Here is a 25839-nt window from a genome sequence, read left to right on the forward strand (position 1 = left end):
AAAATAAGGATAAAGTAAATAAGGAGAAAACTTTTCCAGCAGCAGAAGGGTCAGTAACCAGAGGTCAAATTTAAGGCAGTTTAACAAAAGTAGAGCCTACAGGAGGAAAATTTACACAGCAAATGAAGATGATTTGCACTGTCTGAAAGGGTGGGAAATGCATAACTTAAAGAAATGGGATAAATATGTTTTTTTAAAGTATTCATTCCTGGGATGTAAGCCTTGCTGCCATATTGTTATAAAACAATTTATGAATAGTTATTTGGTAGTACAGAACTTGAATATTGCTGAAGAGTCATGTTGAATCATTGTCTTGCACTCATCATACTGGAATCCCTCAACGAGAGGGACAGAGTTTCAACGAGGTTGGTTGGCTGAGTGTTTACTGGCACCTTGAGAAATTCATGGACTTTGTCTTAGTCACATCTGTCATTTATTGTGCAGTGTGGTGTGTTCGACCATATTTTGTCTGTTAATTTACATGTAACTCTTTCTACCCCTGAATGTTAGAGTATTGGATAGATATTATAAATTGAGATAATGGTCTCAGGTAGGGGACAGGGAGAAGTCCCAGGGTCTCACCTGGCTGGAGGGCCGGTGAGAGACTTGTACTACCTCCTTTGCGGAAGGTCCGCTGAACCAGGAGTCAGTTGGGCAGTTGAGAAGCCACTGACGGGCCTTCACCAGGATCAGGACCCCAGGAGCAGGAAGTCCCGGCCACTGAGAGCTGCAGGCCAATCAATCAGAGGCTGGCAGCTCTTTTGCTAAGCAGGGAGATGGTGGCTGCTGTCAAAACGACAGTCACCGGAGGCCAGGATCACAGAGAGACCCAGGCCAGAGGTAAGTGATGGTGGGAGGTACTTTGCAGGGTTGTGGGAAGTGGGGTTCGGCAGCAAGGGGACTTCCTGATACTGCATTCCTTGATCTGAATCCTCGGGAGGTCACAACAACCCATAAGGATTTGCATGTCTTGCTCCCAACGTCGTGACAGTCCATCCATTGCTAGGTTAATATTAGTGGCAGTTGCCTCCACAAGATTTTGCCCCTCGCGTTATACATCAATTATGAGTAAATTCATTTTAGCTAACAGTTTCAAGATGTCAGAAATAACTATTTAGTAGCTACAGTTCTTTCAATGGCAAGAATCCAATGGCCCGACTGAGTCCGTCCTCGCATGCTATTTATGTAGAAACTTGTGCCATTTAGCATAGGAAGTAACCTTAGCAGGTGTTTCCAAAGAGTATACAGTGATTTGAATATCAGTGTTCTTAAAGACTTCTTGTATTCTTGCAGCAACTTTGTCCCAATTCAGTTTGTCCAGTCCACAGCCAATCCTGCAGAGAAAACAATAATGCCTATTAGCAATGCAGTCTATCCAAGCTTTGTGGTGATGCAGAATGTTAGACTGCAAAATCCTAAAGCCTAGAATAGTGATGGGGTTTAACACTGAAGGGCATAAGAAATAGGAGCAGGAGCAGACAATACAGCCCCTCAAGCCTGCTCCGCCATTTAATACGATCATGGCTGATCTTCTGCTTCAACTCCAATTTCCTGCCTACTCTCATATCCCTTGATTCCCTCAATGATGGAGCATTCACAACCTTCTGGGATGGAGAATTCCAAAGATTCACAATCTTCTGAGTGAAGAAATTTATCCTCATCCCAGTTCTAAGTGATAGAACCCTTATCCTGTGACTGTGCACCCATGCATCCACAGCTGGAGGAAGCAACCTCTCTGTGAATACCTTATGAAGTCCCTTAAGAATCTTGCAAGTTTCAATGAGATCACCTCTCATTGCTCTAAACTCCAGAAAATAGAGGCCTAAGTTACACTGCTTCTCAGAGGGCAATCCTCTCATCCCAGGAACCAATCTACAGAACCTTCGCTCTACCGCCTCCAAGACAAGTATATCCTTCCTTAAATATGGAGGCCAAAACTGTGCCCAGTACTCCAGGTGTGGTCTTACCAAAGTCCTATACATTGTATTAAACTTCCTTATTCTTGTACTCTTTCAATGAAGGCCAACATGTAATTTGCCTTCCTAATTGCTGGCTGCACCTGTTAATCTTGTGTTCCTTGTAAGAGTACAAATCTCCCTGAAGATAATTTATAAAAGTTTCAGGCTTTTTGAAAAAAAAAAATTATGCTTTTATATCCCAACTACCAAAATGAATAACCTTACACTCCTCCACCCCCATTCCGCTCCACTGCCACCTTGTTAGCCAGTTATTTAATCTGCCTACATCTCTTTGTAGCCTCTCCTTGTCCTTCTCAGCTTACATTCCCATCTAGCTTTGTATCATCAGAAAACTCGGAGACATAGCTCTCGTTCCCTTTGTCTAAGTTACTAATATAGATGTAAACAGAGAGACCCCAGCACTGATCCGTGAGAAACTCCATTAGTTACAGCCTACTAACAAGAAAATGCCCCGTTTATCCCTGCTTCTTGTCCATTAACCAATGCTCTATCCATGCTAAGATACTACCCCAACTCCATGGGTTGAATTTTCACCTGATTGGAAAGACTCGGGAGCCCTTTAAAAATGGCCGGCGGGTCCAGATTCTGGGAACCCTGACGCCATTTCTGGGCTGTCCGATTTTTGGTAGTGCCTTTAAAGGGTGTGAGCTGGTTCCTGTCAAAAGTCCGCACCCAGCACTCCCAACCTGGCTGGCTCCATTGTGGAGATAGACATGTCCTTCTCTGCAATTTTCATGGGGCAGGATCTTTAGGTCGGCGAGCAGGGGGACGAGGGACAGGTAAAATATTTGTTCAATGCTGCTGCCATTTCCTCATTCCCATGATAATTTTTGCTGTCTCTGATTCTAAGGGATCAATTTGCCTCCCTTTCATATACTTGTAAAAGATCTTATAATCTTTTTATGTTCCTGCTTAGTTTACTCTCATTCCACTTTTCTCAACTTTTTGACTGCCCTTTGATGGTTTCTGAAACTCTCCCAGTCATCAGGCTCACTACTATTTTGCGCAACATTATAAGCCCCTTTTAATCTAATACTATCTTTTACTTAAGATAAAGACAAAATACTGCAGGTGCTGGAAATCTGAAACAAAAAACAAAAAATGCTGGAAAAACTCAGCAGGTCTCACAGCATCTGTGGAGAGAAAGACAGAGTTAACATTGAGTCTGTATGACTCTTCTTCAGAGCTAAAGAGAAGTAAAAATGTGGTGAAATATATACTGTTTAAGGGGGTGGGTGGGGGGTGGAACAGGTGAAGCTGGATAGAAGGCCAGCAATAGGTGGAGGCAAAGGAGAGATTGCAAAAGATGTCATAAACAAAAGGTCAAAGGGTTGGTGATGGTGGTGGTACTGGCTAAAGGTGGTGCTAATGGTGACATTAAGAGTAGAAAGCAGAATGTGATAATAGCCAGACCAGGGTAAGCACTCTGGAAAGAACATGAGCAAGTGACTGATGGCCCTAGTGGGGGTGGAGTGGGGGGAGGGGACGGTGTGGGAAAAAAGATCAAAAATAGGCTAAAAGGTGGCGATAAAACAATGAATAAAATTGGGAATTGACTTTAAAAATAATAAGTGGAAAAAGATAAAAAAAATAAAAATGAATATTGAAAAAAGGGGGATCAAAAAGGATTGAGGATGGAGGAGAGAGTTCATGGTCTGAACCTTTCCAGCATTTTTTGTACTATCTTTAACTTCCCTGGACAGAAATGAATCTTTCTTGCTGATTTAAAAAAAATTGAATTCCAAAATGTGCAATAAAATTGTATTATGAATACTTATTTTCCCCCTACGGATCTGTTAGTATAAGATTACTAATCAAATCTAATTTAACCAATTAAACTTAATTGGTTCCTGATTGTTCCAGGGAATTGTCATTAAAGCATTCTACAAACTCATCTTCCAGACCACCTTGACAATTTGATTTGTCTAGTCTACATGAAGATTAAAGTCTTCCATAATTATTACACTGCCTTTGTTACTAGCTCCAATTCTTTTCTTGCTTAATGCTCTGTTTGGGGGCCTATAAATTACCCTACCTGACCCTAGTTATTTCCATGTCTACCTACTCTGATTCCATTTCCTGATTTTCTGAGCCAAGATCTTTTCTTATGAATATTCTTAAATCATCCTTTACGACCAAGGCTTTTCCTCCTCCTTTTATATTCTGCCTGACTTTTCAAAACAGTGTGTACCCTGAAATATTTATTTTCCAACCTTGGTTCACCTTGTAACCATGTTTCTGCAATTGCAATTGGATCTAAACTATTTATCTCTATTTGTGTCATTAGTTTACCTATCTTGCTAAGAATGCTGTGTGCAGATAAAGAGCTTTTTTTTTACTGTTCTTTGCATGGACCTTAGTCACTGATGCACTCTTACTGTTAAACTCCGTGTTCCTTCCAGTCACACACTGCTTGTCTTTACCCAAGCCGCTACACTGCTCTATTGCTTCTAATTCTCCTGTCACCTGACCCCTTCTCGCACTCTGTTTAAAGTCCTATCTTGCAATTCGCACAACTTCTCTCATCTAGCTAGCTGCAATTGGGTTAGTGGTGATATAGATGAGGTGACATGATCAGATCAATCTTCAGAGTTTTGGGCCTCAATGGACTGGAGCAACAGTCTATCAAACATGCTTTGGGCCAGTGTGGACACCATTGTTGTTAGATGCCTTTGCCCTCTACAAAATTCAAATAATATGTAAAGATGCTGAGTAAACTTGAGAATATTTTAAGCACCCAGCACTTTCCTTAGTTTTTCTTATGATAAGCCATAAGAAATGATATACCTGACAAATGGAAAACTGAACAAAACAAATTTAAACTTCCTATTATTACCTGGGCATTGAGATGCGTCTGACTCCATTGCTCAGGCAGTGTCTCATCATGGCCTCCAGGCTGCTCTGCAGACTGACATAAGTTGGCTTTTGATAGGCCTTCTTCTTTGTAATCTGCAAATAGAAAACCACTTAATATCAAACAAGCATTTACAATTTAATTGTCCTTGTAACTCTCACATACCCTTTCATCAATGCATTGCTTTTGATATTAAATATTTGAGTTGCAAGGCAGAACTATTCTGAATAATTTGACTGTAACTGGGCATTGCACAAGATTAACATATTTGAACACAGAAGCTGGAATTTTAACAGGTGGCTTTTTGCATTCTTGATGCAAGTCAGAACCAAAATGAGGTTAAATGAGATGAATGCAACGCCTTCAACAGAAAGCTTATGTCACAGTGAAGCACAAACTAGCTTCATACTGAATTTTAGTTCTACACATCAGTGTTCTGAAATTTCACACTGAACTGCTATAGGTGGAGCAATGCTGAATTGTAAGGAGTTTACAATGGTGCTAAAACCTCTTGGCAGAGAGTACAGCAAAATACAGTAAAGCACTCTGCAGTAATGGAAAATCATTCCTCCCTGCATTCGGCCACACCAGCAACATACAAATAATGTGGCAATGCATTTTTTTCGGGATCATGACATGGTTTTAGGACTTAACGCTGTTGCCTTGATCAATATTTATCCCTCAACCAACATCAGTAACAGATTACGAAAGTAAAACACTGATGTTGGAAGTCTGATATAAGAACAGAAAATGCTGGACACACTCAGCAGGTCAGGCAGCATCTATAGAGGGAGAAACAGTGAACATTTCAGGTTGATGACCTGAACTATTGAGTATTTCCAGCATTTTCTGTTTTTATTTCAAATTATCAAGTCATTATCTCTCATTACAATTTGTAGGACTTTGCTGTGTGAATTGGCTGTTCTTCCTACAACAGTAACTGAATTACAAAAAGTACTCAATAGTCCTGAAAGACGCTACTTTCTTTCTTCTTTTACTCTCAGTATGTGAATTGTAATAAGATCTTGGCCATAGCATTTGGCATGTAGCATAACATTTAATTTGAAAATGCATTTGCCTGAAAGTTTGAAAAATCTGCCTTACGTTGTGCGAAACAGAGTCCGAGATTAATGAGTACTGTGCTCAAAATGAGCCATTCCTTCGTTGTGCCTCAGGATTTCTTCAATGACTGTTCAGACCCAAACACTATGTTTGTACCCAACTGGTAATTGCAACATTTGTACTCACTGCAAATAAAAATGAGCAACAAAGCTCTCAATAACATGAGGCTCTCATCTATCTACTATACACAAAAATAAACCCAAAGCTGCCAATGGGTAATCCTGCTAGCCTTGACCAGATGGCTGATTTTTTTTTAAACAAAGGATGTGAGAAGATTAACTTAACTAAATAAAAATGCCAATGCAAAATTTGTCAGATTGGCAAACTAAGGAGGTGGCAATACTTAAATTTCCTGATACACCTAATTTAAAAAGAAAAGTTTTTACCAATTTGTATTGCATCTAGGAAAATGGGAACAGGCCATTCAGCCCCTCAACCCTATTCCAGCATTCAATTAAATCATTGCTGATCTATATTGTAACTCTATTTACTCACTTTGATCCATTCCCTTCAATTCCTTACCAAACAAATTAATGAATTAGTTTTGAAATTTTCAATTGGACCCTAGTAATAGCTTTTTGGGGAAAAGAGTGTTTTCCAGATTTCTATTTTCTTGTGTGTGAAGTACTGTCTCCTGATATTATCCCTGAATATTCTTTTAACATTTTTCCCCTTATTCTGATCTCCCCCAGATGAAATATTTTCTCCATCCCTATTAAATCTTTAAATTTCTAAGTAGATCATCCCTTAATCTTCTAACCTCATGGAAATACAAGCCTGCTTTAAATAATTACCGAGTTGCATAACACTTAATCCTGTCATCATTCTGGTGAATATGAACTGCACCCCCTGCAAGGCCAATTTCTCCTTCCTAAGGTTCAGTCCCACAACTGAAAGCGGTGTCTCGTTTGATCAGGATAGCTCCTGCTCACCCCGAAAAAGTTGAGACAATTTTATATGGTATTTATAGGGGGAAAAAATAGAAAGAACAGAGATATTGCAATTTTAAACTGTTTAATGTATACAAATCTCAGTGAAGTCTATATAAGTCATCTTATATTTGGTCTTTTAAAGGTATTAAAGTAAACGGGAAATAAAGGTTTGCTTAACATCAATCAGATCACAAATGACCATTATTGACTTCAACAGAAGGAGGTTACACAGAGCAGTAACGGACTGAGGTACATGTGAGCAACAGTTAAGAATGAGTGTACTGGAGTCTGAAGGTCATTGACAATGCAGTCAAGCCTGGAGTTTGAACCCCTCAAACTTAATCCATAAGTGTTATGACCACAGCTGGTGTTAATTGCAGCGCAAATTAAATCCCAGAGGTAAACTTGGTTTATGGGCCAAACCCTTTTATTTTGTATTCTGAAACCGAGAAGATGATGAACCAATCTCAGCAGTAAGAGGTCCAGTAATGCTTTTGGGATGTTAAAAATTAAAAGTAAAAATTTTAGAAACAAAAATAAAAGAAAACTGAAGCACACAAGATTACAAATACACAATTAAGGTTAGTCTTACAAAACATTCCCCCAAAATCTCTTTACTTGGTCAAACCCACAAGTAATACCTTCTAGACAATGCTCCTTTATAGATGTTTGGTGTGAAATCCAGTAATATTACACAAGGCAAACTGCTGTATCTTCAAGAAAGGCATGCCACTTTACCCTCTTCCACTGTGGTGGAACCACTTCAGAATAAAACTGCTTGCTGCAGCCCAAGACTTTTCTGGCTTGACTGGATAGGTGATTCAAACTGCATCCTCTCCTAGCCCAGAGCTCTAGCTATAGCTCAACAGCTCAAGCTATCTCCAGCCATCTCTAGCTGAACAGCTATATCCAGTAAGTGTTCTTCTCTTCTTTTCATCTCCGTTCCATTGTTCTCACACCTCTGAACTCAGACCCTTCCAAATATAAAAGGTCTTTCATGTTTCCATCTCGTCTTTACTTTTGGGTCAATAAGATATAATATCCCCACTACTGTTTACCTATGGAACTCCTGCAAGATGCAAATGTGTTCATGCCACCTTTGATTCCCCTTTGACATTCAAACAAATTCTCAACTTATCTAAAAATGCAAATGTTAGATCTAACCTATTTACCTGTACCTCAAACTTAACACCTCTATTCCTTCTCATGTTTCAAACCTTCTAGACAACCTGACTCCTATCAATCTCTTGCCCAGCTTAATTAAATCCCTCTCACACACGCATCTAGCCTTCTTTACAGGGTAACACCATATTCCTCAAAATATTAAAAAAAAATCCATTCTCACATAGCAAGTGCTGCTTTTAAATGATGGGACTGATTGGTGTACTTTGTGTAGTTTTCTTCTGGTTCCACAAAAAAAAAAACACAAAGTGTTTTTAGCATTCATTACAAACCTTGTACAACAGTGTGTACTATATCTTGAAAACCAAACAAAAAACTCATCAAACTGTTAATAAAAATAGGAGGTACTGGAAAATCTCAGCAAAGCTGGCAGCATCTATGGAGACAGAAAGAGTTCACGGGCAGAATTTTCCACTCCTGGCAGCAGTGGGAATTGTGGCAGGAGGGTGGGGGGGACTTAATTTCATGGGAGACAAAAAAAAAGTGTTTCCCGATGGTGGAATAAACTGGAATTTTATTCTCCTGACTTTCAAAGTGGGTCGAACTTCCTGACAAACTATGTCAGGAACCCTATTCGCATGGATTGCACATCATGCATGCCTGTAAAAGGCTACCTCACCAGAATTAAGCTCCCCACCAGCAAAAATTTAGAAGGTTCAGTTTCCCGACTATGTATAAATGGGATGCACCTGGTGAACTTCACCTCTTCCATGACTTTGAGGTCCATAGGTGTTGCTTTCTCCTTCTTCGGGACCTCACATAACTTCATTCATATTGAGCGCTATTAGCAAATGTTGTGCCAAGGCTGCACAAGGGAGACAGGCTTGCGAAGGAAGGTTGCGCACGTTCCTGGAAAAAGGTGGGAAGGAGGGGTAATGTTTGGGGAAGTGGGGATGAGTGTGTACAGGGAAGTGGGGGTGTCTTAGAGGTTGGGATCGGTGGTGTCAACAGTGGGGTCCTGCGGGGAGAACACAGGGTACTGGTGAGAAGAGGAAACAGTCACAGTCAGAGAGGGTAGTGGGATGCAGTAGAGCGGCAGGTCCAGGGAGAGAGTCTGGTTGGTGTAGGACTCATCAGGTGGGTCACAGAGGGGGACAAAACAGTTGGCTTGGATTATGGGAGGGGGCAGGGTGAGGGTGGGCATGGGGATGGTAATGGGTGTCGGCTCCAAGGGGAGGAAAGGCATATGGAGGTGGATGGTTATAAAGTCCAGGGTAATGGGGGAAGGTTCAAGGGTGAGAAAGAGGAGAGGGATGGTGATATTGGGTGGGTCTATGGTGATGGGCTGGGGGCGGGTAAGTTGGTGGGTGACAGCGGTAGGATAGAAGTTGGAGGAGCAAATTTGAAAGGTGACGTACACCATTTTTCTAAATTGACCTTGACTGTGCAGTTAGTCAGTCAGCGAGATCCCTCGAAGTGGGAGGAGGGTCTTTGCGATGGGGGAGTTCATGATCAGCACATGTAGTTGACTAAAGGGACTCCCTAATAATTAGGAGGCAACTGGATGTCAAAGATGCTCACTTGTGTTCTCCTCTCTGTGATTATGCCCGCATCACAGAAGACTTGTTCCCAGCTTATGGGTTTCATAACATCGAGATCCCAGCAAGGTGTGGAGCTGCCATTCTGTGCCATTCGGCTGCAGTCAGAGGCAGGGAGGTGGATGCACCCAAGCAGCAAAGCTGATGCAGGGCAGTCAACTCGCAACTCAAAACCTCCATTTATGGCAGACAAGGGATCATGCAGTTAGTCTTCCTATGCTGCTAATGCATTCTTTCCATATAGAGTGTTTCATGGGTAGTGGAGGCAAGCAGAAAAGTGTCTCGCACATGGCTCTCATTACCCTTGTCAAAGGGCAATGTCTCCATGTGCATTCCTGTGTGAAGAGGAGGAACACCCATTTCTGTTCCTCCAGGATGTCCTTTACCTGGAAGAGCAGGGCTAGGAATGCCATGTCTAGATGGAGGTCAGGCAAAGGGTTTAGCACTTGCCTGTTGGCTTTGAGATGGCAGGAAACCTGTAAAGGACATGTTCGCTTAACGTATCACTTCAATTTGTTCACACATCAATTGAGGTGTCGATGATGCAGGCTGCCTTTGTAATGACTCTCATCCAGATGAGGAGAAGGAGGGCCCAACACATGCTGGCACAGTGCCATGAGGAGCAAGGGCCTGAACAGCAAGAGGCAGCGGGGCCTCTGCAAGGTCAAGCATAGGCAGCGTTCTCATTTAGAGATGAAAGGCAATGCTGGAGGCACCTTTGTATGTCCCGGGATCTGGTTGCTCACATCTGCCAGCTTCTCCAGTATGACCTGTGGACACAAGGACCATGTAGGAGTAATGCAAAGCTCTCAGCCACTGTAAATATCTGTCCGGGTGCATTTTAGATATGATGCCAGGACCTTCGACCCCATGAGGTAATGGCGGGACAGGTGACTTCCTGCCTGCCCCATTATGAGATTTACCAAGCTCCTCATGGACACATAATTAATGAGCTGGAAAATGTGTGTTCACCCGCCCACCGGGAATCACAGACTTTCCTGCCTGTCACTGGGCTTAGTCTCCAGAATGGAAAATTCTGCCCAACATTTTAAGTCCAATATGACTCTTGTTCGGAACTGAAGAGAGGTAGAAATGTGATGGGTTTTATGCTGTTGAAGAAGTTGGGGGGAGAATCAGGTGGAACAGAAAAGAAGGTAAGGGATAGATTAGAGGGCAGAGGAGATTAATTATCAAAGATATCATGGAACAAGGCAAAGGGAGTGACAATGATACCAATAAATAAACAAAGCATTGGTCCAGAGTAGTTGCTAACGACAGAATAAAATTCAGCTCTGAATGAAAGCAAAAACATGAGAACGAGATACAGACTGGCATTTGGGTGAAAAAATGTGAAATGGAGACAAGAGTTCATGATCCAAAGTTGTTGAACTCTTGCTTTTTTTAGTCGTTCATGGGACGTGGGCTTCGCTGGCTGGGCCAGCATTTATTGCCCATCCCTAATTGCCCTCGAAAAGGTTGCGGTGAGCTGCCTTCTTGAACCACTGCAGTCCATGTAGTGTAGGTACACCCACAGTGCTGTTAGGAAGGGAGTTCCAGGATTTTGACCCAGCAACAGTGAAGGAACGGTGATATATTTCCAAGTCAGGATGGTGAGTGACTTGGAGGGGAACTTCCAGGTGGTGATGTTCCCATATGTCTGGTGACCTTGTACTTGTAGATGGTAGTAGTTGTGGATTTGGAAGGTGCTGTTTAAGAAAGCTTGGTGAGTGCCTGCAGCGCATCTTGTAGGTAGTACACACTGCTGCCAATGGGCATGGGTGGTGGAGGGAGTGAATGTTTGTGGATGGGCTGCCAATCGAGCGGGCTGCTTTGTCTTGGATGGTGTCAAGCTTCTTGGGTGTTGTTGGAGCTGCACCCATCCAGGAAAGTGGAGAGTATTCCATCACACTCCTGATTTGTGCCTTGTAGATGAAGAACAGGCTGTGGGGAGTCAGGAGGTGAGTTACTCGCCGCAGGATTCCTAGCCTCTGACCTGCTCTCGTAGTCATAGTATTTATATGGCTAGTCCAGTTCAGTTTCTGATAAATGGTAACACTCAGGATGTTGATAGTGGGGAATTCAATGGTGGTAATGCCATTGAATATCAAGGGGTGAAGTTAAAATTCTCTCTTGTTGGAGATAGCCATTGTCTGGCACTTGTGGCGTGAATGTTACTTGCCACTTGTCAGCCCAAGCCTGGTTATCATCCAGGTCTTGCTGCATATGGACATGGGCTGTAAAATGCCTAATCGGAAGATGAAACACTGTTCCTCCAGCTTGTGTTGGGCTTCACTGGAACACTGTAGCAGGCCAAGACAGAAATGCGAGTAAGGGAGCAAATGGTGAATTGAAATGAAAAACTACAAGAAAGTTTGGGTCATGCTTGTGGACTGAGTAGAGCTGTTCCGCAAAGCAGCCACCCAGTCTGTGTTTGGTCTCCCCAATGTCGAAGAGACTGCATTGTGAGCAGCGAATAGAATACATTAAATTGAAAGATGTGAAGTAAATTGCTGCTTCACCTGGAAGGTGCACTTGGGTCCTTGGACTGTGAGGAGGAAAAGGGTTAATACATTTATTCTACGTCCTGTGAATTTTAGATTCTTCATCTTAAGAGTTTCGGTACTCAAATCATTAAAATATTCTCTTCATTACCAAATAGTAAATGTATCTTTGCTTTTTCTTCAACACTGCCACATCCCCAGTCTTCTTTTCTGTGAAGAAAATCATATTAAAAAAATGGTCATTTTTGTAAAAGGTAAATGCCTTACAAAGATGTTACAATTAGATGGTCAAGAGGGGATGGACAGAGACTTTTGGATTACATTAACAAATAAGTGACAACGGCCTTCAAAAAAATAATCAGATTAAGGTCCATCTGATTTGATTGCAGAAACAATAAAACTTCTGTTTATAATTTTAAGTCTGTACATTCTAAGGGGTTTTTACAATTCCATTTACTCTCTAAATGGGGAAATAGCACACAGTGGAGGTTCGAAGTGATTGGGGGTCCAGGTAGCTAGATCATTAAAATGTCAAGAACAAGTACAGAAAATCAAAAAAGTTAATGGAATTATGGCCTTCATATCTAGAAGACTAGAAAACAAGGGGGTAGAAGTCTGCCTCAGCTGTACAAATCTCCAATGAACACCCTTTGTTTTTATTCGTTCATGGGATATGGGCATCACTGGCTAGGCCAGCATTTATTGCCCATCCCTAATTGCCCTCGAAGTGCACCACCTTCTTGAACCACTGCAGTCCATGTGGTGTAGGTACACTCAGTGCTGTTAGGAAGGGAGTTCCAGGATTTTGACCCAGTGACAGTGAAGGAACGAGAGATAGTTCCAAGTGAGGAAGGTGTGCGGCTTGGACAGGAACTTGCAGGTGGTGGTGTTCCCAAGCATCTGCTGGCCATGTCCTTTTCTAGGTGGTCGCAGCTGTGGCTTTGCAAGGTGCTTTTTAATGGAGCCTTGGTGAGTTGCTGAGGTGCATCTTGTAGATAGTACACACACCTGCCACTATGCTTTGGAGGTGAAGGGAGTGAATGTTTTTTTAAGGCGGTGAATGGGGTGCCAATCAAGCGGGCTGCTTTGCCCTGGATGGTGTCGTGCTTCTTGAGTGTTATTGGAACTGCACTCATCCAGGCAAGTGAAGTGTGTTCCATCACACTCCTCGTGCCTTGTAAATGATGGAAAGGCTTTGGGGAGGAGGTGAGTTACTCTCTGCAGAATTCCCAGCAAAATATTAAAATCATTTAGAATAATTATGGTCATAGTTTTAGCACAATTGGAACTTATTTCTGAGGAGAAAAGCAGAACAACCTTTTAAGGCTTCTGCTAAATCTTTGGGATAATTATATGCATATGTTAATACTGGAGAATGGAGCATACATCCACTTCTGAAGGAACTTGAATTATCTTTTCTTTTGACTTAAGAATTTGGGGTGGAGCTAAAAACTTTGACAAACCAACATACTTATTTCAATGATAGAAGTTAATTAAATTTTATTTCTCCAATAATAAATATCTTAGAAACATACATAGAAAATAGGAGCAGGAGTAGGCCATTCGGCCCTTCGAGCCTGCTCCACCATTCATTAGGATCATGGCTGATCATCCAACTCAATAGCCTATCCCGTTTTCTCCCCATATCCTTTGATCCCTTTCGCCCCAAGAGCTATATCCAACTCCTTCTTGAAAACATACAATGTTTTGGCCTCAACTACTTTCTGTGGTAGCGAATTCCACAGGTTCACCGCTCTCTGGGTGAAGAAATTTCTCCTCATCTCAGTCCTAAATGGTCTACCCCCTATCTTCAGACTGTGATCCCTGGTTCTGGACTCCCCCACCATCAGGAACATCCTTCCTGCGTCTACCCTGTCTAGTCCTGTTAGAATTTTATAGGTTTCTATGTGACCCCCCCTCATTCTTCTGAACTCCAGCGAACATAATCCTAACCAACTCAATCTCTCCTCATATGTCAGTCCCACCATCCCAGGAATCAGTCTGGTAAAGCTTCACTGCACTCCCTCTATAGCAAGAACATCCTTTCTCAGATAAGGAGACCAAAACTGCACCCAATATTCCAGCTGTGGTCTCACCAAGGCCCTGTATAATTGCAGCAAGACATCCCTGCTCCTGTACTCGAATCCTCTGGCTATGAAGGCCAACATACCATTTGCCTTCTTTACCGCCTGCTGCACCTGCATGCTTACCTTCAGCGACTGGTGTACGAGGACACCCAGGTCTCGTTGCACATTCCCCTCTCTCAATTTATAGCCATTCAGATAATAATCTGCCTTCCTGTTTCTGCTACCAAAGTGGATAACCTCACATTTATTCACATTATACTGCATCTGCCATGCATTTGCCTACTCACTCAGCTTGTCCAAATCACACTGAAACATCTCTGCATCCTCCTCACAGCCAACCCTCCCACACAGCTTTGTGTCATCTGCAAATTTGGAGATATTACATTTAGTTCCCTCATCTAAATCATTAATATATATTGTGAATAGCTGGGGTCCCAGCACCAATCCCTGCGGTACCCCACGAGTCACTGCCTGCCATTCGGAAAAAGACCCGTTTATTCCTATTCTTTGTTTCCTGTCTGCCAACCAGTTTTCTATCCATCTCAATGCACTACCCCCAATTCCATGTGCTTTAATTTTACATGCCAATCTCTTATGTGGGACTTTGTCGAAAGCCTTCTAAAATCCAAATAAACCACATCCACTGGCTCCCCCTCATCAACTCTACTAGTTACATCCTTGAAAAATTCCAGTAGATTTGTCAAGCATGATTTCCCTTTCGTAAATCCATGCTGACTCTGTCCAATTCTGCTACTGTTTTCCAAGTGCTCAGCTATTAAATATTTTATAATGGACTCTAGAATTTTCCCTACTACCGATGTCAGGCTGACTGGTCTATAATTCTGTTTTCTCTCTACCTCCCTTTTTAAATAGCAGGGTTACATTGGCTACCCTCCAATCTGTAGGAACTATTCCAGGGTCTATAGAATCTTGGAAGATGACCACCAATGCATCCATTATTTCTAGGGCCACTTCCTTAAGTACTCTGAGATGCAGATTATCAGGTCCTGGGGATTTATTGGCCTTCAATCCCATCAATTTCCCCAATACCATTTCCCTACTAATACTTATTTATTTCAATTCCTCCCTCTCTCTCTCTAAACCCTGTGTTCCCCAACATTTCTAGTATGTTATTTGTACCCTCCTTTGTGAAGACAGAACCAAAGTATGTATTTAGTTGGTCAGCCATTTCTTTGTTTCCCATTATAAATTCCCCTGTTTCTGACTGTAAGGGACCTACATTTGTCTTCACCAATCTTTTTCTCTTCATATACCCATAGAAAATTTTACAGTCAATTTTTATGTTCCCCGCAAGCTTGCTCTCGCACTCTATTTTCCTTCTTAATCAATCCCTTGGTCCTCCTCGGCTGAATTCTAAACTGCGCCCAATCCTCAGGTCTGTTGTTTTTTCTGGCCAATTTGTATGCCTTTCCCTTGTAAGCCATGGTTTGGCCACCTTTCCTGTTTTACTTTTGCTACTGTTGTTACAGTTCACCCAAGCACTCTTTGAATGTTTGCCATTGCCTATCCACTGTCATCTCTTTAAGTAACATTTCCCAATCCATCATAGCCAACTCGCGCCTCATACCATTGTAGTTTCTTTTATTAAGATTCAGGGCCCTAGTCTCAGAACCAACTACGTCACTCTCCATCTTGATGAAGAATTCTATCATATTATGGTCCCTCATCCCCAAGGGGCCTCGCACAACTAGATTGCCAATTATTCCTTTCTCATTACACAATACCCAGTCTAGAATGGCCTGTTCTCTAGTTGGCTCCTCAACCTATTGGCCCAGAAAACAATCCCGTATGCACTCCAGGAATTCCTCCTCTACAGTATTGTTACTAATTGGATTTGCCCAATCTATATGCAGATTAAAGTCACCCATAATTACAGATATTCCTTTATTGTATGTGTCTCTAAATTTCCTGCTTAATGCCATTCCCAACATCAGCAGTACAGTTACGGTGTCTATATACAACCCCCACTAATGGTTTTTGCCCCTTAGTGTTTCTCAGCTCTACCCATACAGATTTCATATCGTCGGAGCTAATATCTTTCCTCCCTATTGCATTAATTTCCTCTTTAACCAGCAATGCAACCTTTTCCTTTTTGTCTGTCCTTCCTAAACACTGAATATCCCTGGATGTTCAGTTCCCATCCCTGGTCACCCTGCAGGGCGACTTACTCTTATTCATTAATCTTACTCTGATTTAGCAGCTCCTGAACAGATTGAAACCTCCTCCTGAATGAGACCGCAATCCCTGCCCCCATACGACAGTCTTCACTGATGCAGTGGGCCAGTGCATCCTGTGCTGAACATGTGAAAAGATCGCCAGTCACATAACGGATCCTAAAGCTCTGGAATGGCCAATAAAGAGATATTGTTATTTTATTACAATGCTTGGAACATGTGCCCCCCCATCCCCAAGTATAGTGTCTACTTAAGGGACAGAGTAAAGTATAACCATGGGGGGAGTTTTTTTGGTTGTGTTATGGCGTTGACAAGGGAATTTTTCTGCAGCTTAGGAGTATGTTGCCTACAAAAGAGTGTTTAGTTAATGTTGCTTATAGTTTGTTTGTTACAATAAGAGTCCTACAACTTGAAATCTTGTAATGCAATTACTTTAAGTTGGTCACTAGGAATACAAATTCCCTTTTAAAAGTTATCGATCTCTACTGGTACCTTAGCACAAAAAAAGCATGCTATGCTCTTGCTTAAGTGAAAGTCACATACTTACATTTCTCTCTACTAGTTTGTTTGTAAAACATGCCATTTTGTTCATTTCAGTTTCTTTTGCACTTCCATCTGTTAAAAGGGCAAAATGAATATACTTTTAACCACAATGTTCTCCTTCTATTACCACCTTCTGACAATGCCTGTAATTATTCTCTCCACAATCAACCACAAGGGGTGAAATGTTCTACTCAGGTTCATCACTCAACCAGGATGACCGTGCCTTCAACTGTCTAGGACCTAAGCTCTGAATTTCCTTCCCTAACTCTCTCTCCTCTAAGGAGCTCCTTAAAACCTACCTCTTTGACCAAACTATTGGTCACCTCTCCTGATACTCATGTGGTGTCCAGTTTTGTCTGATTTGTGCTCCTATGAACTGCGTTGGGATATTTTACTATGCTAAGGTGCTATATAAATGGTGTCGTATAAATGCAGGTTGTTGTACACTTGTACTGATTAGATCTCCAATTTGCTTGGACTTCTTCAGGCAAACAAACTTACATTGGAAACTCCTGAATAAAGAATCATAAATTGTAAGGAACATTTCTTTTTATTTTCTGTTGGACTGTGGTAAAATTACAATGGCTGAAGCTGAAAAACATGTCCACTGGAACAGGATGAGATATATATACAATGTTGCAGTCCTGGAACAGAGTGTGCCATGAAAGACAAGGTGGTGCCGGAAAGGAATCCTAGACCAATGGAGCTGCCTGACAATAGCATTTTAATTGGCTCCTGACCAGGTTTTTTGTTATGTAGCAGGATAGCTCCCAGCCTGAAAGGAACAAGACCTAAAACCTCTCTCTCCTGTGTGTGGAAGATTCCAGTAATTCCACAAGAATAGCTAGCTGTTTTTTTTCTCCTCATATCTCTATAACCTGCTCTCTCTGAAAGTCCCTGTCAAGAAGCAAAGGGGAAAACCACTGTTAGAGACATTGAAAGGCTAGTACTCAACCAGTGAACTACAGCCTGAAAGTGCTAGAAGACTACCTCATGTCATCAACAAGAACTGAAAGGAATTTGGAAGACATCGATCAAAATCAACTCATCGAATCCTGTACTCCAGATTGGTGCTATTGAACTGTTTTATCCCACCCTTTAAATCCATGACTTGTATATAGGGATTTGAGAAGGGGGTAGAGTTTAAGTTATAGTGTTAGAAGTTAGCAGTTCATATTTCTTTCTTTTGCCACTAGTTAAAGACAAATTTGTTCAATAAACAGTTATTTACTTATTAAGTTTACAAACCTGGTGCTCAAATTCTGTTAACCTAAATTAAACAGTTAGGTAGAATTGGGGCAATCTGGTGACTTGGTCAAACTTTTCACATTTGTCACGGCTCAGGGAACAGTGGGGCTTGATATTACAGCACACTATCCCCAGTGAGTCGTGACAAAATGTAAAGCTGCCTTATATCTCTGTGAAAAAAGGCACTAGCACATCGACCCATTATAGCTCCCTTGCAAAAGGCAAATTTTAGATCTTAGGCAAACAGAGCAGCCAATTTAACAAAGCATGACCCCACAATCATCATGATCACAAGACCATAAGGCGTAGGAGAAGTAGGTCATTCGGCCCATCGAGTCTGCTCCGCCATTCAAAGAGACCATGGCTGATCTGAATCCTCAACTCCACTTTCCTGCCTTTCCATCATAACCCTTGATTCCCTTACTGATTAAAAGCCTGTCTATCTCAGCGTTGAATATACTTAACGACTCAGAATCTACAGCTCGCTGCAGTAATGAATTCCACAGATTTACTATCCTCAGAGAAGAAATTCCTCCTCATCTCTGTCTTAAATGGGTGACCCCTTACTCTTGAGATTATGCCCTCTGGTCCTAGATTCTCCCACAAGGGGAAAGAACCTCTCAGCATCTACCCTGTCAAGCCCCCTAAGAATCTTTTATGTTTCAAGAAGGTCACCTCTCATTCTTCTAAACTCCAATGTGTACAGGCCCAACCTACTCAACCTCTCCTCATAAGAAAATCCCTCCATACCCAGGATTAACCTAGTGAACCTTTTCTGGATTGCCTCCAATGCCAGTATATCTTTTAAATGAGATGCTTTTCTGCTTTAGTGGTATTGGTTGAGGAATAAACGTTGTACATGATAAAATAACTTTTTTGCACTTTGATCAGAATCACAGGATCTTTTACATACACCTGAACAGATAGATGAGGCCAACGTTTAACATCTTGCACAAATAAATAATGATTGAGAATTCTCCAAAAATGGAGCCCTTCCTCAGTGCAGCAGGATCCAACATAGATTTTGCAGTAGTTTCTTGAGTGAGGCTTCAATTCTTCTGACGTGCTGCCACTCAAGTCAAAATAACACTTCAAAATGTCATGAAGGAATGAGCTCCATTAACAGCCTCATGTGTCAAGCGCTGGGGAGAGGAGAATAAGGAGAATAGATGGCAATGAAGGACAAGAGGAAATGGACAGTAATGTAGTGGAGAAAGGGGAAATGAAAGAGCCTAAAAAAATGGGAGAAACTACATTCAATGTCTGGGATGAAAACAAAGAAAACAACAAGGGGAATGCCAACATTAAGCTGTGATTGAAAGCGGAAACACCATTTTGAATTGGGGAAGGGGTGGAGAGAGTACCAGATTGAGTTTGCAGCTTATCAGCGCCTTCCCAAGGGCAATTAGGGATGGGCAATAATGGTGGTCTAGCCAGTGGTACTCACACCCTGTGAAATAATTTTTAAAAACATTTGGCAGAGAAAGGAGTGCCAATGATGACTGGTGGGGTTGGGGCAGATGGGACAGGGATGAGGATGGCATAGAGAGCTCAGAGATTTGGTGGACAGTCTCAAAGAAAAGGGAATTAGAGTGTTTCTTAACTGGGGCAGGTGAAGATTGATGGTTTGAGGAGTATTGCAGGAAAGATGAAAATCCAAATGTCACATTGCCTTTTCTTAGATTTAAATATCTAACATTTATGAAGTTTAAAAACACAAGTTTATCCAAATACATTCAAATTTAAATAACAATTCAATTTAAAGAAAGGCTTGTATTTATAAAGCATCTTTCAGACATCCCAAAGTGCATTACAGTCAATGAAATACTTTAGAAGTATAGTCACTTGTTGTAATCTAGGAATTGAAGAAAGATGCCCCTGGACCACACCTAGAAATGCACCATTCGCCTCAGGTTTTCATGCAATTATTTACATGTTTAAAAAATAAATTGTCAAGTACACTTCTACAGTTTAAGTTACAAAGCCCATTTTTTGCATATGATAAGCTTTAAAATTAGGGCCATTCTGGAATGGTAGTTTTCTTCCTGAGTTGGCCTATACTGGGGGAATAAGATGCTCACCAATTTAATGAGGCAGTGTTTGTGATTGCAAACTTAGATATGATCAATAACATGGTTTTAGTACAAATCATACTGCTGTATTTTAAAAAAACACAATTCCGACAAAAACATACAAAAATAGTTTTGCCAGGAGGAAGCGCCAAGCTATTTTAACAAACAGCCTGAGCACCACAGCCACGGGAAAGCGGCCAGGCCAACTGGCTGGGATTTACTGTGTGTAAAACTTTCATGGTCTTACCGTCCTCACCAAGGTTAAAAGGTCGCTTTATTCCGGCAACAGACACCATGGCCTCTGCTCACAAGAAACAGCCCGGAGTCCTCGAGCCGCGGTGCCGGCCAATCGGGGCCGAGCCTGGGCTGGGCGGGGCCTGGACTGGGCTGGGCGGGGCCGGGTCTCTCTCAAGCAGCCCCCGAAAGGCCGCGAGCCGAGCCTCGTGATCGGAGCGATCGAAGCGTCAGGAAGCTGCAGCCGCGTTAACCGGGTCACGTGAGGGGAAGGCGGGATGATATCTGAGGCAATTAGGGCTAAAGCATTAAAAATTAAACAAACTAGAGCTGTATTTTTTCTGGAAAACACTGCATAAGTGTGTGTGTGGTGGAGGCAGGTTCAATCGAGGTTAAAATTGGATGATTATCTGAAAAGGAAGAATGTGCAGGGGAGAGGCTCTAGGTGCATTGCTAATTTGGAGAGCTGGCACAGACATGACAGACTGAATGGCCTCCTCCTGTGCTGTAACCATTCTGTGTGTCACCTATCTGGACGTATTTAATGTTCATGCTCTCTGCGTTTGGTGCTGTTTGAGGTTTCAGCATTCTCCCCCACAATCCGGTGGGATCGAGGATGATAAGTCCAATGTGTGATCTGCGGACTCTGCCACATCTCGGGAGGTGGTGCTTGAAAGGTTGGGGAGGTTTCTGTGCTCCCTCGGACACCTCGACTTCACCTCTGCACATTACTGACAAAAGTCTCTCCATGTGTTCGGTGCCTTCCTGAGCCTTCTCCATTTTGGTTGGTCACAACACAGGCTTTCTCATGAGTTGGCAGGGATGTTTGACCTCATCAGGGATGCTTTGAGGACATCCCTAAAGTGTTTCCGCTGTCTTCATGGGAGTCTCCTGCTGCGACCGAGTTCAGAGTGGAGCAACTGCTTCAGGAGTCTGTTATCAGGCATACGAACAACATGTCCTGCCCAGCGGAGCTGGTTTGGAATGATCAGTGCCTTAATGCTGGGCAGGTTGAATTGGGAGAGGACGCTGCTGCTGTACTGCCTTTTCTGCCATCGAATTTGGAAGATCTTGTGAAGGCAACACTGGTGGTACTTCTCCACTGCTTTGAGCTTCCTGCTGTACGTTGTCCAAGTCTCTGAAACATGTAGGAGTACAGGAATCACTGCTGTCTGGTAAACAATGACCAGCATTACAGCAGCGCTGGTTTACCCAGAGGACTTCCTCTGGCCTGCACTGGATCGTCCAGAACAGTGTATTCAATAGAAAAATATTGAGGGCTAATTGAGATATTGGGAAATTTTCATCAGAGTGCAAGTAGAATTTAAAGAAACACTTATAGATTCATTGCGATTTAATCCTTCAAAACGATATCTTGGTAAAACACAAAAACTGATTATTGTAACTAATATGTTTATCTTCTATAAAGATTTAAAAAAATCACATCTTACATTTATTTTGATGTTGATGGGTGGAGCCTTTCAGATTTCTGCATTATTTTGTCGATGTTTGCTGGTCATTTTGAAACAACAAGCCTAAGCAGCTGGTCCAAGTGTATTTTAGTAACTCGGGTCCTGTTGTTCTGTATGAACTTTCACTTGCTGAAAGTTGCTTTGCATAGATATGTGAACCCAAAAAGTGGTGAAATCTTTTTGGCACAGGATAACAGAAAAGGGTATTGCTCTTCTGGAAGCATGTTCCAAAACTCAGTTGCATTCCCTATTTTAACTTTCTTTTGGAACATCGAATACTGAGATCTGCAGACATGATGGCAGCAATCTAAACCTGCATAGTAGTAAGAATGGATCTATAAATTCTGTCTGAGCTTCCACTGCAGTACTGAGACATTTGGTGGATTCCACCTTTACCATTTACAGGGTAAATAGTGAGAAACTGTTCCCACTCAAGAGACCATCAAGAACTAGAGGGCACTGATTCAAAATAATTGGAAAAAGGAGTAAATGTGATGTGAGGAAAAACTTTTTCACCCAGAGGATGGTTGGAGTTTGGAACAAACTTCTTGAAAGGGTGGTGGAGGCAGTTTCGATCGAGGTATTCAAAAGGGAATTGGATTGCTACCTGAAAAAAGAGAATGTGCAAGGTTACGGGGATAAGGCAAGGGAGTTGGACTAGGTGAAATGCTCTTTCAGGGAGCTAGTGCAGACTCGATGGGCTGAATGGCTTCCTTCTGCACTGTAAAAATACTGTGATGCCTTCCAGTGCCTTGTCTTGCTGCAAGTCATTCAGTTCATTTTTTAAGTATTCCATGTCATCGTCAAGAATACTTAGTCCTAACACATCATTGGTTGAAACTATTCATGGATTTTCAATGAGATGGAAAGGATGATAAAACCTTTCTTCAGGCGAGTCAACAATTGGATGAAACTTGCTACATCAGTACTTTTCTCTGGATCGTGCTGAACGAGTGGTGGAAGTTTGGAAAGCTTGAGAAATCCTTAATTGAAATTTTTCAATGTGCATCTTAAACTCCTCTGCAAATACAAAATTTTGCTAGCCATCTGGGTTATTAATTTATTTTCTTCCTGAAGGATCAGTTTAAATGTTGTTTAACATCCCAGTAATATATGTGAGAATTCCAATTTTGTGCCAAAAATCAACATTGGGCTGAATTTTGAGGTAGTCGGGCTGGCCCGGCGGGCAGGCCTGGGAGCAGCCAGAAAGGCCCTGACCACTGCGATCGGCCCCCGACCGCAATTTCACGCTGGCCAATTAATGGCCAGCCAGCGTGAAGCGCACGCTGAAAGGCTCAATGCTGCCGGGGTGGGGGCAGGAGGAGGGCAATCGCTGATGTAAGCGTGGGCGCGGGGGAACACGGAATGAAAGCTTCCTGAAGGCAGAGAGCTGCCTCAGGGAGCAGATGAATTTGAAACCATGAAATAAAGATTTTAAATTGCGAAAAAATGTCCACACATAGGACTCACTCACCTAAATATATAAATTATAAAAATTCTGTCCCAACATTTTTTTAAAAATTAATATCGGAAACTTCATCCCGCCCTTGGATGAGGTTTCCGCAAAAATCCAAAAGCCACCTGGCCGATTTGTCCACCTGTTGGATGGACGGCAAAAAAGTCACATTAATTAATACATTAATGGCCTTAATAGGCCTCTCATTTGTCAGTGGGTGTGCTGTTGACTCTTGCGCGCACCCACCAACCGAAATATCGCGCGCGTGCGCAATGACATTGGGATGCTTGCCCGATGTCATCATGCACTATTTTATGCTTGAGCTGTTGGGTGTGCACCTGCACTCCGAGCGAAAAGTCCTGCCCATTGTGCAGCTCGGGATAACTTGCACCACATTCAGCAAGAAAAAGCTTAATTTCAATGTACAGCTTGAAGAACCTTTCCAGGACTTTACCTCTACTGAGTCTATGAACCTCTGAATGATAAAGGATGCCTCCATGCTGTGAGTCAAGTTCTATCAGATATTCCGAGAAAGTGTAATGATTGAGCTCTTGCATTCGAATGTTGTTGACAATATGGCTGACCTTTTTCGTTACGTTACTGAAGTCTTCAGAGAACTTTGCTGACAATTTTTCTTGATGAAGAATACAGTGGTTGTTTAGTAAATTCGGTTTATTTAACTCTTTCTTAAGAAGAGAAACTAGAGCATAGTTTGTGCCAATCCTGGAAGGATACCCAGCAGTGCACAGAGGTACAATTTTGTCCCAATGAAGTCTATGGGTGGAATTGTCCCAGATTTGCACTAAGTGTGATAGCGGGCGGGTAAAACTGGTGGGTTTTCACGCCGTATCATCCTAAACCCACCATATTACTAATGCATTCCTGGGAAACACACCATTTCGATGGGCTCTCATTTGCCCACCACACCATCACCTTGCCGCTTCATCATGCCGAGCACCATGTTTAAAGTCCAGTCGTATGCACACATCTCAGTGCTTCCAGTCCACATCTACCACAAGGAAGATGTCAAAAAGGCGAAAAGACTGCAGCCCCCAGGTTTAATGACACGTCACTGGAATGACATTTGGATGCCGAGGAGGTGTGCCGTGATGTCCTCTACCCCGGCTCTGGCCGCAGAACGGGCAGCCGCATTATCAACCCTGCATGGCAGGTGGTGGCAGCGGTGGTCAGTGCCAATGCTGCGCAGAAGAGGTTGGCAATCCAATGCGGATAGAGGATGAATGACCTCATCCGTGCACCCAGGGCATGGCAACCAACTCATCACTCTATACTCACACACACTCAAGCCCATCACACATTCACTTGCATCTCACTCACTGCCAGCTCAAGGGACATCACCATTCACTCTCTCACACATACCCTCACATGTCCATCTGGCCTCATCTCTTCTGCAGACTGCCTCCTCAGCCTTCACCATCTTGAGGCCACTAGTACGGATCAACATGCGCCCCCCACACACACACCCTGGGATAGCCTCCTTCCCCAGTACAACCTTCGTCCTGCAGCCTCTTCCCTTGCCTGAGGCCACTTCTCCCCCTTCCCCAAGCAAGCCCTAGCCCTGCAGCCATTGTAAAGCCACCCACATATGGCTGATCTGGTAGGTAGAGACCTGCCAGTGACCCCCTCAAAAAGTGCTACGGTGCTGTCTGTGGAGTCTGGCGCTGATGACTGTGAGTGCTGACCGAAGCAAGGGAGGCAAACAAACCTTGAAGTACCGAGCGAAGTGCAGCTCACCAGGTGCACGTCGCTTATGTTGGTTGTTGTGGAACGCGTCGGTGTGTTTTCCTGCCGATGTGGGCAGACAATCCAGCGGTGGGGGGGATGAGTCTGGCGGACCGGCCTTATAATGATATGCTGATATATTACAATGAGGTTCCAGACATCTGATGGCAGAAACCGCGGCCTGCCCTTGCTGGGTGGAGTGGATGATCGCAAACTGGTCTCACAAAATCATGAGTCCGAATTTTGGCCTTCTCGACACATTGTCCGCTCACACCACCGAACGTGCCCGACGCCAGCGGGCACAGAAATCCTGGCCTATGTATTTCAAAACACATCTTAACCATTTGCAAGTAATCTTCCCTCCCACCACCATTGCTTTTCACCACAATATCCCTCCCAGTCTCCATTCTCCCCACAAATTCCACAATATTACCTCCCCACAACCTCCAACCTCTGTCACTCTCTCCACCCCGTCAACCACATTGTCCCCCACGGCCTTTTTCTGTCATTTGCCCCATCCCAGCTGCCACATTGATACCCTAGTCTCCAATTTTCCTGCCCCCACCCCCTACAACCTCCATGATGTCTCCCTTCACCAGCCTCCGATCTCACCACCAACCCTCCTTCTATCCACTCCTTGGTTGTGGCCTTTCAGCCCAGCAGGCAGCCAGCTTCTCAATT

At 42.9% G+C, this 25839-nt stretch overlaps 1 protein-coding gene across 2 annotated transcripts; it reads right to left on the reverse strand.

The window, feature by feature from the left end:
- Positions 1–1163: 1163 nt before the first annotated feature.
- Positions 1164–20606, reverse strand: LOC144683589 (ADP-ribose glycohydrolase OARD1-like). Of its 2 annotated transcripts, none has more exons than XM_078546762.1 (6): positions 20510–20606; positions 16938–17005; positions 16404–16557; positions 12260–12318; positions 4816–4928; positions 1164–1334 (listed from the first exon to the last, which is right to left on the reverse strand). In XM_078546762.1, the coding sequence occupies exons 1-6, from the start codon at positions 20547–20549 to the stop codon at positions 1178–1180; spliced, it is 591 nt and encodes a 196-aa protein (XP_078402888.1). In that variant the 5' UTR covers positions 20550–20606; the 3' UTR covers positions 1164–1177. The 2 variants fall into 2 exon arrangements, with proteins under 2 accessions (XP_078402888.1, XP_078402887.1); XM_078546761.1 differs by having other exon boundaries at positions 20501–20606.
- Positions 20607–25839: the final 5233 nt, after the last annotated feature.

This window comes from Cetorhinus maximus, chromosome 8 (genome assembly GCF_964194155.1).
Source record: "Cetorhinus maximus chromosome 8, sCetMax3.hap1.1, whole genome shotgun sequence".
Classification (NCBI taxonomy): Eukaryota; Metazoa; Chordata; class Chondrichthyes; order Lamniformes; family Cetorhinidae; genus Cetorhinus; species Cetorhinus maximus.

Excerpts from the sequence above, each read along its gene's own strand:
- LOC144683589 (XM_078546761.1), bottom strand. The coding sequence starts at position 20,549 with ATGGTGTCTGTTGCCGGAATAAAGCGACCTTTTAACCTTGGTGAGGAC. Across the intron at positions 17,006-20,500 it reads TTTTAACCTTGGTGAGGACG|ATGGAAGTGCAAAAGAAACT; the intron begins GTAAGACCATGA and ends CCCTTTTAACAG. Across the intron at positions 16,558-16,937 it reads ACAAACTAGTAGAGAGAAAT|AGCTTTAGGATCCGTTATGT; the intron begins GTAAGTATGTGA and ends TGGCCATTCCAG.